The following is a 16,241-nucleotide window of genomic DNA, read 5'->3' as shown; positions in this document are numbered from 1 at the left end:
GAGCTTTGATATCTTTGACACTGGCATCTCGAATACAATGGACATGTCGAAGTGATTTGTAAGTCCCAACCACTTATTTTTTTAGTATTTTACCCTCAATATCTTGAATACTCGGGTAACTCTAGTTTTTAAACAGTCCCATCTAGTTTGAGATAACACAATTTGACTGTTCTATGGTTGATCAGATCCCTTCCCAAGTTCTACAGAATCTTCATTTAACATAGACTTCAATATGGGGAGGGAGTAATGTTACTCCAGGATTTTAGCTCACCTGGACTGTTGGCTAAAGTTAGGCTGTTCTCCTCAGCACTTGAGAGGAGTCTGGTAAGATTTGTTGGCTTTTACCTTACACATATTCATCTTCTCATAATCATTAAGCCAATTTCAACCTATCTTCATTCAAAGCATCCTTAAGTGATGGTTTAAATAAAGGTCCATTCACCTTTCCAAGGGGAGATAAATGAAAGAGTAATTTAGTTCAAGTACTCCTGAAGCAAATCCCTCATTCAAGATCCTTTAAATGGTATTCAAAATTTTTTCAAACCATGACTCATGGAGTAAAAAAAGGGGTCATTTTATTATAAATACATGTAGAAGAGGAAATAATCTTTAAAAATACTAGGCATTTTACTGAAAAACATCAGAATTTGTGATATTTATGAGGCAGCAAGCTAATATATTATATACTCCACATTATATATAATGCAGAAAGAACAGAAAATATCTATGACATATCAATTCTTTGATATCACTAAACTGTCATGACCAGTAAACATTAATAAAACAGGCAACATTTCATTTTCCTTTGTCACTCAGTGAAAATTAATATGGTGTATATTTACATACAACCATGTACACAGACTTTAAAAGACAACGAATCCGATATCAAATATGTTACGCCTGCAGATGATTAAATAACACATTTTCTACAAAGGTAACGCACATGTAATTTGATTCTCTTATCTCTTGTTGTGACGGCTGCAATAGAAAAAGGTATTTAGTGCAAATCAATAAAATAGACGGAACTCGGCAAAGATTTGAGTGTTTTATTACAGTATCATTATTAATTTATAAATATCAGCAACTTGTAACAAATGACCTTGACCTTGTCAAGCTTTCACAACAGTTATATACATGTAACAAACTCCATGCAACATAGACAAGTCGGACTGTTGTTATGGTAACACAAATACTTTGGGCAAGATGGATGGAAGAACAACAATATGCAGCTACTAATATAGTATGTCTACACCAACCAAGTACTCAAAGTTACACAGAGACCATTAAAAAAAATTACATATATTTTTAAAAAATCCAAAATCCTATAAATTGAAAAAAAATATGGTGCTGATGTTTGGTACTCAATGCAATGAATTTGATAATCTCATTGTGAAATTTGAAATGACAACCTTAATCAGAAAAGCTGTGAGGAGGTCAAACATCCATACATGGAGCACTATGTAACTGATTGAACAGTCTTAATGTTTTTACAATGTGGTAATTATAACTTGGAGACATCTGCATGACTGACATTTGACACTGAACATTAAAAAAAAAAAATGAAAATAGCTACATGTATATATGGTATACATTTAAGAAAAGTGGTTTTCTCACTAACAAAGTACCTGATTAAAACAAAATATTTGGGTATATAGCTACCTAGAGAACCTTGTGTTTTCAAAGAATCATCACAAGTAAAAGAATACAATGAACATTTACAGAAAGAGTCCTGAAAGTAAATGACAACAGTCGCCCTTGACAACCATTCAAGTGCCCAATGTATCATCATTATCGTATAAATACCATTATGCCTACCATACAAAAATAGTGTAGTCATTCAGATTAAAACAAGTTATAATATATTCAGCACTATTCATCTGCCTCTGGGTACACTCATTATAGTGGTAACCATCAGAAACCTTACCACTGTGCACTGTTCAGCAGATAACCACTCAGTGGTAAATGGTAATCATAATTTCAACAAATATCTTTTGTGTAAAATAATGGTAACCACTGCTTCAGCAGTCCATCTGTCAGCAGTTTTTCTTTTTCCTTTTTTTTGGTAACCCCAATCACAACAACAACACACACTACTTCTGACTTCCATCTCAACTTCTCAGTCTACAATGTACACGTCTACTGTTCTGCTTTATATCATATCTTGTAACAAACTGTTCAATACATGCTTTGAAATCTTGTCACACTGATCCCCAATGCCCTTTGAATGGAAGGTTCAATGTAATCCCCATTCCTTGAAATTATGTGCATGTTCAGCCATTCCTTCTACCACAGTCAAGTACCAGTACTAATCTTAAGCAATTGTCATCATAAAAACTGCTGGTACCCTTCTGCTCCAGTGAATATCACATCAATCCAGATCCTCATGGCCTCTGGGGTGGGGGCCACCATGTAATAAGTTCTATCACAAGTTTTCACACAGAAAGTTAACTTTGGATTGGGACTTTTGACTGTCCGTAAATGGTCAACATACACTTCCTCTATCGCCTGGAAATAAATGCCTCCTCTGGGTTTGCTTTCATTCTTGTCTGTGTAGTAAATCAGAGATCGCTTGTTTCTATCGAACACAAACCAACGTCTGTGCCATGTTTTGAATTTGTTGCCCATTTTTTGAAGCCACCCTCTACAGTTCGTGGATGTGACCACCAGATGAGGACAGTCGTCAAGGTGATGACCTGCAGACTCTATGTGATTTTTAAGGTCAAATTCTTTACCTCTAACAGGCAGGTATCTTGTTAAAGGACGAGCCTGCAAAACAAAATAGTTTCCATTTTAAAAAATATCCATCCTTTTATTGTACTTGAACTGCTCTGAAAGGTGTTCTTGAGGCAGACTTTTACGTACCTGTTTTGACTGTTTTTCACGCATTTTGATCTGCTGTTGGACTAGTTCCTCTCTAAGCTGGGTCTCCTCTTGCAGTTTTCTCTCCAGTTGTTCTCGTTTATGTCTCTCCTCTTGCAGGGCCATCATCTCATGCTCCCGAGTTTTCACCTGCAAAAGTTTACAGCACACATAGATATACCTACTGATGGTAATAACAAAATGCTCCAACACTAAAATCAACCAGTTATGAATCATTTAAATGATCTGGAAAACTCTATTTTAATCACTAATAAATCTGACCTGGTCTGCTATCATCCTCATTTTCTCTGACTGGGCCTGTGCAAGGAGTCTCTCCAGCTCCAACATCTTCTCCAGCTGGTCCTCCCCACTGCTGAGGCTGAAACAGAAACATATATTATATTAAGAAGTTAAGTTTATCAAAGGAATTGAGACATTGTTATCTGTCTAAAACATACTCATCTTCTTGAAATCTTTTGATAACTATTTTATTTTAGTCAACAGCAGTTTGGGGGTACATTTTGCAAAGTCTTAAACAAGAACAATTTCACTGCAGCAGCATTACCTATACTTCTCCATCAAACTGTTAAGCATTTACCAATTACTTTAGAACAGCATGATATATCAATATTAATAACTATCATAAAGACCAAGAAATTCAGATTATCATAAAATGCCTTTTCTGTAGCATTATTGGTGGTAAAGCATTGCTTTGACATCAAAGCATTGACCAATTACTTCTAAGCAGCATGACTTATCAATACATGTATCAATAATTATTATAAAGACCAAGAAATTCAGATTATCATAAAATGCCTTTCCTTTTAAATCACCACAAAGGTTTCAAAGAAAAATCAAATTAATGTATCTCAAAGTAAGGGCAAGTTCAGTGAAATACACTCAGAAATTGATTTTTTCCCCCTCAATACAAAAACCAACAGTGAAAGGAAAAAGAAACAATAGCACTGTTTCAGTATATACATATAGACACAATCAATCCACACTGAATGCCAAGAAACAAAATGCTTTACTTTCATGTATACATATAAATGTATTCATTTAAAGAATTCTTAAATCAATATTTCCAAAAAAAAAAAGAACGCTCATCATTGACTTTTCTTCTACTTAATATGAACTGTTATACCTAGATATCAAGATAATTAAAAACAATGATCAATGATCGTTTTAAAGAATGGTACTTGATTTACCATGATTTTGCACTGCCTCTGTGAACAATGAATACCCCCCCCCCCCCAAAAAAAAAAAAAACCAAAAACCAAAAACCAAAAATCCCAAAAACCCAAGCTCTGCCTTTTTTCAAAGTACAAGTATAATTAATCTCATTAATTAAAAACAGCTTGAATCATTGGGTTTCTTTGACAATAGTGCAAGTCAGGGATTTTAATCAAAAGGTTATCTGAAAATGAGTAAATGAAAATGCACTTCTTATTTGTGTTGGAAGCAATTAGACCACTGATATTTAAAGATAAGAATCTAGACTACAGTACATCTCAAAGTCATAGTACTCAACAACACAGCAATTTACATACACAAAATTGCCTCCCACAATTCCGAACAAAAAGTCATGTATAGGATAAGGAACTAAGGACATTAATTTTTAAGTGCTTAGTTAAAAAAAAATACAGAAGAAACAAGAGAAAAATCAATGATTTTAGAATTGCCAAGATTCCATGAAATCTGTTGTTGGTGTTGACTAATTTGTTTGAAGTTAAAATTTTTGTGAGAATTTCTAAATGATTTTCTAATTAAAACATGTTATCTTGATGGAGCATGAAAATAGAAGGTGGATTAACATGATGAACCTCTGTGATACCGAGTCTCTCTGATTCAATAGAACTAATTGAGCTCTGCAGTTTTTTATGATTAAAGCTCTCCGTGGAATGCTAGGAAAATCTTTAACTATCACACTCATTTTTCTACTTTAATAAGCATCTTTGAGTTCGTACACAGGTAAATCGGCTATTGATTACAATTTACATTTGGATTCACCAAAATCTAATTACGCTTTGTTTAGATTCCCTAGTTGAAACCAATAATGCATTAGGAAAAAGGACCAATTCAATGCTTTCCCTACACAAAACAATCAAGATTTATCATTTTCACATTACCATTAAAATATACCTTGTTTTATTTTCTCTCATTCAATTATTGGATTTATTGAAGCTGAGCTTTGTCCTATTGATTTAAATGGAGATGTTAAGAAATGACCGGAGGCTCCGGAGAATGGACAATCGCTGGAACAACCGTCCCTGTCCGGTCCGAGGTCTTTTACGATCAATTAGTGATAGAGTCACAAGTTCATCTCGGTCTAAAGACGTGATGAATTAAGATGAGGTGATATTGACAGTTTCCCTGACCATAATCTCCGGTCCCAATACAATAATTGTAATATAACAGAGGTAAATCAGAACATTTTGACAGGGAGATTCATCAGGTTCAATTAGAGCCCACGTACACAAACCCTCCGCCTAAATAATTAGCGTTATGAAATATGGGGAATATTTTACAAGTAGGAAGAAATACCAAAAAAAAAGGCATATGATTTATAACAAAGACATACAGATACTAAAATGATATCTAAAAGCAATGATGACTTGTTAATTAATTGCCCTTTGTTTATACATAACAAGGGTACCATGGGGAAATCTCTCTCAAAACACTACGGTTTGATATTAGTGTTTGATTCATCATCAGTTCTCGGAAATGGAGGAAATTGCTGGCTTTGTTTCATAGGAAAATGACTTTTAGCTCATAATAATTGATTTGTATGAACATCTGAGCCAGAGATTGTGTTCAGATAACCTTTAGTAATTGAACTGCCAACAAATAATAAGACCCAATAGACACATATAGACCATTCCATCCAAGACTCAAGAATGTTTATTGAATTCCTAGTATATGTCAACTTCAAAGTTATTATTTTATAGCTCAAAGTTATCTCACATCTTTATTTTCAGTGCACTCTAGTATTATTTACAGGGAATATTTTCGTCGCATCAGTGCTGAGTATACAACAAAGGCAATATATGAATGGTTAAAACTTTTTTAGAGACAGCTAGAGTGAAAAAAGCATCAGTGAAGGTATCCTGTATACAGTTCTCAGTACAATGTTATATGAATTTGGCAGCTAATCAAAGGGACTTTTCAAATTCACATTTACAAATTAATTTCATTAGGGTTTTTTTCTTTGAGTGTTGAAATTTATTTGCCGGGTCACTTAGATCATCATAGTACAATTTATCAGAAACAGGCAAGTATGACAATTGAATCATTTTTTTTGATGACTTAATTAATTTGGACATCCTGATCATGAAGACTTATGTTTCTTTTAGATGTAAATAAATCAGGGTGCCAAAAAAATGTGCATTGGTATCTGAAACAATAGATGCCATACTGATTCCAACCACAAATTTACTTCATGGATTGTTATAATGCTGGGATAAATAGTAGGGATTTCAAGGGCATCAGACCTAATAAAGACTGATTTAGATGGCTAGAAATCAATTTAATTGCACTAGGTTTGATATATAAAGACTGGCCCCAGGCCTTAATTTAGCTGTCATCTACAAAAATGCCACCCCTTCACTAGCACCGATTATAATAAGCCTATACTATTTGTGCGATTGGAAAACGTACAGCACACAAATTAGCTTTGTTTTGAGGGAGAGAATATATGACAAAAATTTAAAATGGGCAAAAATATCATTTTTTTTTTCATTCTCAATTCAAGATGACACACAAATCTAATTGCTAGTGTTAAAAGGCTATAACTCTGTAAAACGGTTATATCTTCACATCTTTAAATGAATTAATGAATGTTTTACTTTAAACTAAATCATATACCCAGATAAACTTATGATATGCATTCACATACATGTAGACAATTATAGACACTCACCCATTCATGGGCCTTCCACAAAACCAACAATAATCCAAATTAAATCCCCTGGCTATACTCTGTCGCGAGTCCCCCACTTTAGAGGGTGAGGTTTTAAACGTCACCCGGGGAGAACCCCCTATGTGATTAGAAATTCCATTCTTTTTCTTCACTTCACTCACAATTATCTTAGGATTATCCATAGCTTGTACACTGCTTCATTTTTAATCAGACTTCAAAAATTTATTAAACTAATCTCAACGATTAGTCATTTCACAAATTATCAACTGCATTTCATCATTTCATCTGAAGCATGAAACTGTCAGCATAAAAAAAACTGTACATTCCCAAAGAAGAAATCCATTTGGTTGAGATCAGTTTCAACCAACAGAGTGTAGTATTAGGTTGTAAACTCTGCTCCTTGAATTTTACATTTCTGATATCAGTACTTATCAATATTAGTATAATACATAGGTCCTCTGTGAAAACATTAACCGACTGATATTCAAACAAGACTCAAGATTCTGGCAGTTGCGTACACATCAATAATGACCCTAGCTGAATGCTTTCAATATCGTTAATTTCTCCCAGCCTCCGAATTCAGGTGAAATTGATTCACTGGTTCTCTCATAATGTACATAACTACGTATTTGTATAAATTATGCCATTACATCAGAACAAAAGACGGTACCAGAAATCTTTATGATTAACCAGTCAAAGGCTACTATATACTGTCTCCTGCTGAAGAATTTAATTACGGTAGTCCTTATGTCCTCGAGGTCTAAATACAACGTCTGAAGCCATAGAAGCTCTGGTGAATACACAAGTAAACTCAATGACTTTCCTCTAAAATTAGCGACACCTACACACATTAAATCCCACCACATTAATAATGGAGTCTTATAATGATCATTTTACCACCTCATATATTTATCCATATTAAATCGAATCTAGCAGGCTTTTGTCTGGTGGCTGCAAGATCTTAATATGTCTTTGAAAGAATATATATGTACCAACGATAGAATTAATCCCACAATATAATGGCAGAAATCCGGACAGATTCCATTAAGATCAGCTGCCTTATCAAATCATGTAAATTGACAACACAAAACTACACAAATTAATAAATGAAAACGCAAATCCAACACATTTCACATTTCTGTTAGAACTGGATAATTAATTTTTTTAATCATTGGTAGGTCGCCTACGTTCCTTATGAAATGATAGCCACATTGCAATTTAGCTAGTTCAAAGAATCATCCCATTTCTGGGTTAAAGCTGTTAAATTGCATAACTACCATTATATCACAGCTGGCAGCATTTAAAAAAGATAATTTCAAACAATACAACGATATTGACCATCTGTAATTCTTTCCAAACTTTGTTGGAATACACGACTGTTCCAAACTTTACTTCCTGAGTGATGCTGTAATTATTCTATGAAGCGAGAAAAAGCAGAGTTTTATCAAATCCTTGAATGGTCCAAATGCTTTAATAGGTTCTTAAGAGATCAAATTCCCCACAAGCAACAGACACTGGCAAAACCCAAAGTCTTTAATACAAGGTGCATTAGCCACCTTATGATCAATAATATAGAGACATGCAGAAAAGCTGTTTGCTAAGAATGTTGTTGTGCTCTATGTGTTCAACATCAGTTATTTGATCTTGCCTAAACAATACTACAGGCCTATGTACTTCTATAGCCATACTATTCTACATGCAGCATAAATATTTGTTTGGCAGCATGGTCATTTGGATGGTAAGGGCAATGGAGTATTAAAACCCGGTTACAACGAGGTTCAGGGATAAGTAAATTTACTTTGCTATATTAGTAATTTGTTAACATATAACAAATTTGTTATAATAAGTACAGCAAATTCACTATACACATGGTTTCTTGTACAAGACTACAATTTATGCTGATTGCAGCATAAATACATTCTTTTAATACCTAAAAAAATGTATTGTAAATTAAAGAATCTATGTGAAAATAAATTCATTTAAACTGTTATGTCAATTGGTATTGCTCACTATAAAAGCTTCAAAGAATTTTATTATAAATGTTTAAAATATCAATATTTTTCATTTCTATGGGACTCAAAATCAGTTTGCTGTACTTGTTAATTTGTTATATCTGAATTCATTATAACCGTAAACTTGTGCAAGGATTCATTAAAGATTCTGTCGGGTAGTCTATAAAACTTAGGTATAGCCAAGATTTCGCTCTATCCATGTTTGCACTAAACAAGTTTTACTGTACCATGCAGGGTTATTTTCTTCACTGTCTCTATCTGTTTATATTTGTCAAATTAGAAAATGAACATTGTTCTGTTCCATGGCTAAATTAAGTCTAGCTGGTCAAGTGATAATTTTCATAATTATACACATGCATATAGTTAAAGTTTCTTCATTAGAAGGTTGAAATAAATAACCCTAAAATCTCTGTCAGTAAAAATAGCACAAGCTTTACATCAAGAAACATCAGATAACCAAACGAAATCCTCAATGATTGTAAAAAGTTAACAGTGAACAAAAATTACATGTCAGCTAGAAGAACAAGTAAAATGTTAGGAAGCTGTGTACTAAGATTTCCTTCTCCAGAAATCTATAGTCTCCCTGTGAGCAAAACAATCTTTATTTGACCAAAACATCCAACTTTCTCATTAATAATTCAAAGAAAAACCGACAACCAGGAAACTTGACTCCCGAGAAGTGCAGGCCTTGTTCTATCGCATTATGATGTCACTTTTACAGATATTCAGGATATAAACTTGTGTTGCAATTATTCTTTTACACGTATGAATGTCCAATCAAAAAGCAAACAGGAATTATGTTTGAAAAAAGTATACCAGTATATTCCTTTTTTCTCCAAATTAGGAGATGAACTGTTAACAAAATTAGCATATACCAGGTATTACATAGCACTCTTTCCCATATCATTTTGCATATACTTCTGTGTTAATTAAACCCAGAAGAGGTCTGAAACTTTTTCTTATAAAAATAGATATACCCAAAGAATAAGAATTTTTGAGATCTTTAGGTATTTACTTGTCATAAATTTTGGAAGCCAACATTCAGAAATACTTACATTTGTGTGTATATACATGTAGTTATAATAATTATATTCCTGGCCAAATAAACTTTTGGGTAAAAGACAATGCATTTAGGTGTAAACAGGCGATGCCATATTTGTGTTCATGACATTATACCCTGTTAGAAGTCTAATTAAAAAATCATTTCTGGGGAATTGAACCAGACACTACACTCCGAAATCAAAAACACCAGCAAGTTACCACTGTACCATTGCAATTTCTCCCCTGGAATTTTCAATACTGTCACACATGCATGCATGCAGCAGCATGTGCTTGCAGGAATCAAGAGATATGAAACAGCATAAATGTTGCTAAGAATGATCTTCACTAATTCAGTATGTACCTCTGCATATGGCTACATACATGTATTACCAGTACTCTTGGTGATTTTTTACCTTTTGCCAAAAGACCAAAAATCTAAGCATAATATATCAAAGGCAAATCAAAAAGATCCAGAATGCGAGTTGCTGTATGGAGATAACTGATAATTTAGGACCCTCTAGTGTCACTCATACATTTTCTACCTTCTTTGCTTATACATGTACTACTGTAACAAGATCTCTGCTGAAACCATGGGCTTTAATGGTAGTACGTCATTTGAAAAAATATTCAGACATTTATGTAATGGCAATGGAGGAAAAATACTGTCAAGAAAACTATAATCTTCATCATGCAAATTGAATCAATTTAGGGTCCTTTTCATTAAATGTTGGCTGAAATGTTGTCAAATCAATGAAATCCCTATTCTACCAAATGGATTACAAAGATTAAGCTTTATTTATTGTATATCAGGGAGTTACCTTAGTTGTATCCAAGAATAATACCAAAATCCCTGATCATTTTATCTACTCTGATAAATCGAAAATGATATTGATGTGGCAGCACATAATACAGAGTCTGATCGAGGAAATCAGTTCCTATCTGCCTTGTAAAGCTACATCACCTCAGGCTAATTACAGGCAAACGCTTAAAAATCTTAATTGAAAAATCTGTTAATGGAAGAATGAGGTGATAAAAAGTCCACCCTCTAAAACACATTTTTTGCAATGTAAATTAGAATATAAGAACTATTTCAGTCATGCAGGCCTAATATTAGACCATTATACGGAAAATTTGCCTGGAGCATGATACTATGTATTCACATAAAGATAAGCAGCAAATTGTTTTTCTCTTTACAAGTCATATTTTATGAACTGATAGAAGTTTAATTTTTGAAAAATCCAGCTTCTGACACTGGTACAATGGAAAAACAGTTGTATTATGAATAAGCATCTCCGAAATATGTTATTGCTGTACTGACTTACATCGTCACCATCTTAAAGTTAAACATGCAGTCTTAATTTTTTGCTAGGAACTGCCTGTCTTTTTTTCCGGCTTTCAGCGAGCAGTGATCAATCTCATTTATTCCTGTCAGAACAGCATCTACTGATTCTACCTATATTATGTCCGGCTTCAATCTAATGAATTATGCATGGCAGACAACCCGGAGGAAATTGTTTTCATACAGATGGATATTAATTCTTTATCGCCAGTATTTCAAACAGAAAAATCCAGACTCATAATTGCTTTTAGCCATTACATCATGCTATATAATCAAAAAGATCACATACTAGTTAATTATGTCAACAGGATGAATTACTTAGTCTTGATTTTCTTCACTTTATCTGTGATATTCAGCATCCAATAAGAGAAGCCATATACAGAGGATTTTATTTCTGAAACATACCTATGTATTTATATCCAAAAAAGGAATCATTAAAGTGCATCATGTCAGCTGATTCATTCATATGGGAAGTTGGGAACTAGGGATACAATGATGCATGACAAGCCTTATTTTTTTTTTAAATAGAGTGTAAATCAAACTGGTTCACTGGCCATTAGCTTTTTGTATTGTGTAACATTGACTAGGAAATCACTTATTTATGAAACAGATCAATTAAGTTTTATATTGCACTCATTTTTAGAGCAATCAAATTAACCTTTTTCTTCCTCCATCCTCTTTAAAGCCATAGATTTTAATCTCCTCACATTTTGATGACACCACCCTGCTTCATTGCTAATACCAGAGTACAGCTTACAAGCAAACAACATCCTGACGAAACAATCAAATCATTACGCAAGAGCAGCAAGCCATAAATCTCTGCTAAAAATGGCTTTAAACTGAAACCTACAGCTAAATAAAGCTTCTGAAGTATAGTGCTCTATTGATCCTAAGCATCTTGTAAGGAAGATAGCACTCATTCCCATCATAACCGAACACAGTATGACAGACTCAAGTGGTGCGGAATAAAGGTCTACATCCTTTCGATGACAGGCGACAAAAAATAATGTGGTATCTTGTTCCTTTCCTACCACCTTGTGGAATACCCTGAGCAATGTAGGAGCTGTCATTTGTAACTAGCTGTCTATTAAACTACTTTAACAATATCCTGTTGTATCAAGTCCTGGGGAATCATATACAGCTGAATATCTTGGTTACTACTACATCACATGAAATGTTCTTGCGCAAACATATCGTATACCAATTAGTAAAATGTACGCTGGAACGTACATGTATTAGTGAAGGACAGCCTGAAACCAGTGCAATTCTTGCTAACTGTTATCAAAATATGTTTTATATCCTGTAAAAATGTTAAGGTACTTGTATATCCCTTAAAGCTTTCTTGACCTTTGACCCTGGAGTACTAGTCTTACCTTGTTTCTTTCTCAGAGGGTGTTTCACAACTGCTGGCGACACTGCTGTCTTCGGACTCGAGCGAGTTGAAGCTTTTACAGTTGGCCTCTCGGAGTTTCCTCTCCTCCCACTGAGCTCTTCCCTCATCTGCTGCCCTCCGTTTCAACTCTTCGATTCGCTTCTTCTCTTGTTCTATCACATGACCTCCTGTTCAAACCAAAAAACAATCTTTATGATGTAATGATCATTACCGCAGCTGTGTAGTTCATTTCATTTCGAATTAATTAATGAATCTGACAGTTAATTAACAAGCATTCATCTGAGGCAAGGGCAAAATATGTACATGCTTCAAGAGATAGATATACATGTATATTTTTAAATATCTTGTAGAACATAAATTAAAGTAGACAGTTACAGGATATATTTTATTATAAGCTTTTATTAAAAAGAGTGTTTACTTTCATTTCATGCAAAAATGCCATAATAGTATATCTTTTAAAGACTCTTTTATAAGAGACTTACAGACAGTATGAAAAGAGACGATATCATTACAACACACATGCTCTAAATATAGTTAGTCTAAAGTGAATTCTGAAAACTAAATTATTTTCAGAGAAGAAATTTGTTAAACAGTTGGTATAGGTACTTTAGAAGGTTAACAAGATAATGTGAATCCTAACAAATTACCAAAGTTTGAAGCTAAAATCACAACATATTTATTTACTAAAAAATGGCAGAATATAATTTTTTCCGTGCTGAGTTTCCATAGCTATAAATAAATCCTCGTAACCATGCAGTATATTTCAAGTGCACACCACCATTGTTTTTTAAAATTAGTTTTTAATAATTTGTGCATAGGGATAAGAATTTTTCCAGACATATATATGGTTTATTGCTGTTGATTTATGGCCCATTGCATTGTGATTATATGTATCAATTATTAAATGTAAAATCCTCCCCAGAGAGCAAGAAAACTGATGAAAAATTATTGTGCAGAAAGATAAATATAAAACAAAGCTTTGACAGTTGAAAGTTTCATGTAAACAGTGACTTTGTATATATTACCATGAAAAATAGTCCTGCCTTTGTTAAAAAATTAAAAGCTGTATGTGAAATGATCAAGCCATGATAAAAGAGGAAACAATTAATAATTAATATAAATTCTAGTCATTCATACTGCAAATCCCTAATCCACTAATATAGGAAAGTTGTGGATGCAATTCCCTGAGTATATCGTATCATGTTCTTCCCAGAAAATTTTGGACTAAAAGTTATATTAGTTTCTTTGTTCCACAACTTTGCCCATAACACAGTAATTAAAAATACCAATTACCAGTGAGCTTGGGAGGTAGAAGAAGAAACAATGTACCAACAAATATAAAATTACAATTTTCATACACTGTTTTAGAGTTCCCAATCTCACACAATGTGGTATTTGAAAAAGGAAAAAAAAAAACGCCCTCTATACACCCATTTAGTGCCATCTTGGGCCTCCTGTACACTGAACAACATTCATTACTCTACATAATGCACATTTCAATTAAAATCACTCATTATAAAATATTTACAATTGAAAAATATCCATAAAAAATAATTTACCAGTACATTTCTTAATGAAATTTATAGAAAGCATTCACTTTTGGATCAGACGTTGGTCCGACTAAGGCATTCAGTGTACAGTGGACACCACTACTTGCCTTGAAGCTCGAGGAACAGGGAGTGGTTTCGCTCGATCTCCAACATGGTGGCTGATTTCTTGCGCTCACCTTTCTCAGAGGAGGAAGAGATCCAGGACATTGTGGGACTCGACGTGGCAGAGAGGGGGACCGACCCCTCCCTCTCCCCCTGACTGGCGGGGGCGGGGTCAGTGGTGTAGCTGTCCCTGGATGAGAGTTTTCCTTCCTAAAAACATTGTCTCAGTTTATTTGCAAGAAACCCCAATAAGTATTCACCAGTTTAACTGACCAGTTTAACTTTAAGTCAAATTGAACATACAGAAACTTTCAAATTATGATGAATATGACAATGAAACAAACCTCTTTCATATTTCATACAAATATTTCAACGACAACTTGTTGTGTTTTTTTTTTTTGCTTTACAATTATATGCAACAAAGGATTTTTAAGTGTGCTGATGCATTACTCTACAGTTCCTGTGTTCTAACGCTGGTACCTGGAAGTCGGCTAAAAACGAGTCCCTATTATCATCACTGACAGGAAGAGCCAGCATTTTGGAAATCTCTTGGATTTTCTTCACCAAGTTTGACAATTCTACTTTTTCCTGAAAGCAAGACTGATTTCTAATGCTAGGATCTAACATGTCAAGCAAGCAGACTGCTCACCCAGGAAATAATCAAACATGCACAACACAATATCTACACAACAAGAGAGTGAGACTGCTCAAATCAAATTACATTTTTTCAAAATTTGAACCAAAGGAAAATGAGGACATAAAAAATTAAAATTACAATAGAAGAAAAAAGGTATGTGAAAAATTGAGAAATAGATTTGCTAGAGAAGCTTCATGAAAACAATACAGAGGCACTTAAAATGATAAAGACAGCTACATCATGTACAAAATAGACCAATAATCGCGCACCTTCCTGAATTCCTCCACCAATCTCTGCCTCTTCTGTTCCATGGACTGCATGTCTTTCCGGACTCCAGAAAACATTTCCTTTTTATGGCCATCTATTTCCACGAGACGGTTCTGTAAATTACATAGCAAATATTACATCACTAGTGAAGGAAATTACATGCTATTTACATCAAGTTGGTTAATGCTCCAAGTAATTAATGGTAATTTAAAGAAGGTTAATGCCCACAGCATGTTTGATTTTTTTTATTTTCCGGCTTACCTCCCTTGACCTGTATTTTTCTAACAGTTCTTGCTGTTCTTTCATTAGTTTTCTCTGTATCTGCTCTTTCTCCTCTTCATACTTGGCCTCAGACTGCAAAGTTCAGTTAATAAGTGTTATTTCTATAAATCAAACAATTCATTCAAATAAAAGACAACTTTGTAACTTTACCTTTGCAATATTTCTGGAGCCTTGCTTTCTCAGAACAAAAGGAAGCTCGGTCTCCATAAGATGCCATTACAAAATTTTTATCTACACAAGCCCTTAAACTGCATTTAAACAAGTAATTAACAAGTAAAACCACCTCCAGTTGTTTGAATTCCATGTCATCAAATATCTTATGCTGATGTTCTATGCTGTCCATCTGCTGCTGATGCTGCTCTAACATGTCTTCCTCGTCGTCCTTGGGGCATGCCTCCAGTCTCTGCTCCGTCTCATGCTGCTGCTGCTCTAACTGTTGGATCAGCTCTCTCTGCTTCTCCATCTGCTGCAGCTCCTGGCAAATTCAATTCAAATCCAACTTTGTTACTGTATTATTAAAATTCTATTGTAAGGACTTGTAATTCTGACAAACTTGATCCTAATTGTAGTTGTTATGAGCCAACTCTTTACCCCCCAACAATGAAATTATTTAATTCTTTCTTTATACTTCATTTAAAATCATTATCTCTCAATTGAATCAATTCATAAATATAGTTGCCAATTAGAAGATAGGTATATGTGTTTAACTTTTTCACACTTAATTTTTATTCAGTATGAAATCTTGAATTCACAGTGGCTTAATAATTTAGAGTGGGAAGAATTTGTGACTTGATTGTTTGTACTTAGAAAGTCGGCTAAAATGTCATCAATTTCTTATTG

General features: G+C 33.9%; 1 protein-coding gene across 13 annotated transcripts in view; it reads right to left on the bottom strand.

The window, feature by feature from the left end:
- Positions 1–1,032: 1,032 nt before the first annotated feature.
- Positions 1,033–16,241, bottom strand: part of LOC105346009 (pleckstrin homology-like domain family B member 1) — a 58,306-nt gene continuing 43,097 nt past the window's right edge. For 11 of the 13 annotated variants that reach the window (XM_034446510.2, XM_066075566.1, XM_034446511.2 and 8 more), the window contains 9 exons: positions 15,685–15,876; positions 15,381–15,473; positions 15,122–15,232; positions 14,696–14,803; positions 14,221–14,425; positions 12,544–12,730; positions 3,142–3,238; positions 2,863–3,009; positions 1,033–2,766 (listed from right to left, as the gene is read on the bottom strand). In XM_034446510.2, the coding sequence (XP_034302401.2) occupies positions 2,326–2,766; positions 2,863–3,009; positions 3,142–3,238; positions 12,544–12,730; positions 14,221–14,425; positions 14,696–14,803; positions 15,122–15,232; positions 15,381–15,473; positions 15,685–15,876 (1,581 nt within the window). In that variant the 3' untranslated portion in view covers positions 1,033–2,325. The remainder of the gene's footprint in view (positions 2,767–2,862; positions 3,010–3,141; positions 3,239–12,543; positions 12,731–14,220; positions 14,426–14,695; positions 14,804–15,121; positions 15,233–15,380; positions 15,474–15,684; positions 15,877–16,241) is intronic. The other 2 variants (XM_034446512.2, XM_066075567.1) reach the window with 2 other exon arrangements.

This window comes from Magallana gigas, chromosome 2 (assembly GCF_963853765.1).
Source record: "Magallana gigas chromosome 2, xbMagGiga1.1, whole genome shotgun sequence".
In the NCBI taxonomy this organism is placed as follows: Eukaryota; Metazoa; Mollusca; class Bivalvia; order Ostreida; family Ostreidae; genus Magallana; species Magallana gigas.
The sequence above is the reverse complement of the archived record's forward strand: the minus strand, read 5'-3'. Positions and strand labels throughout refer to the sequence as shown.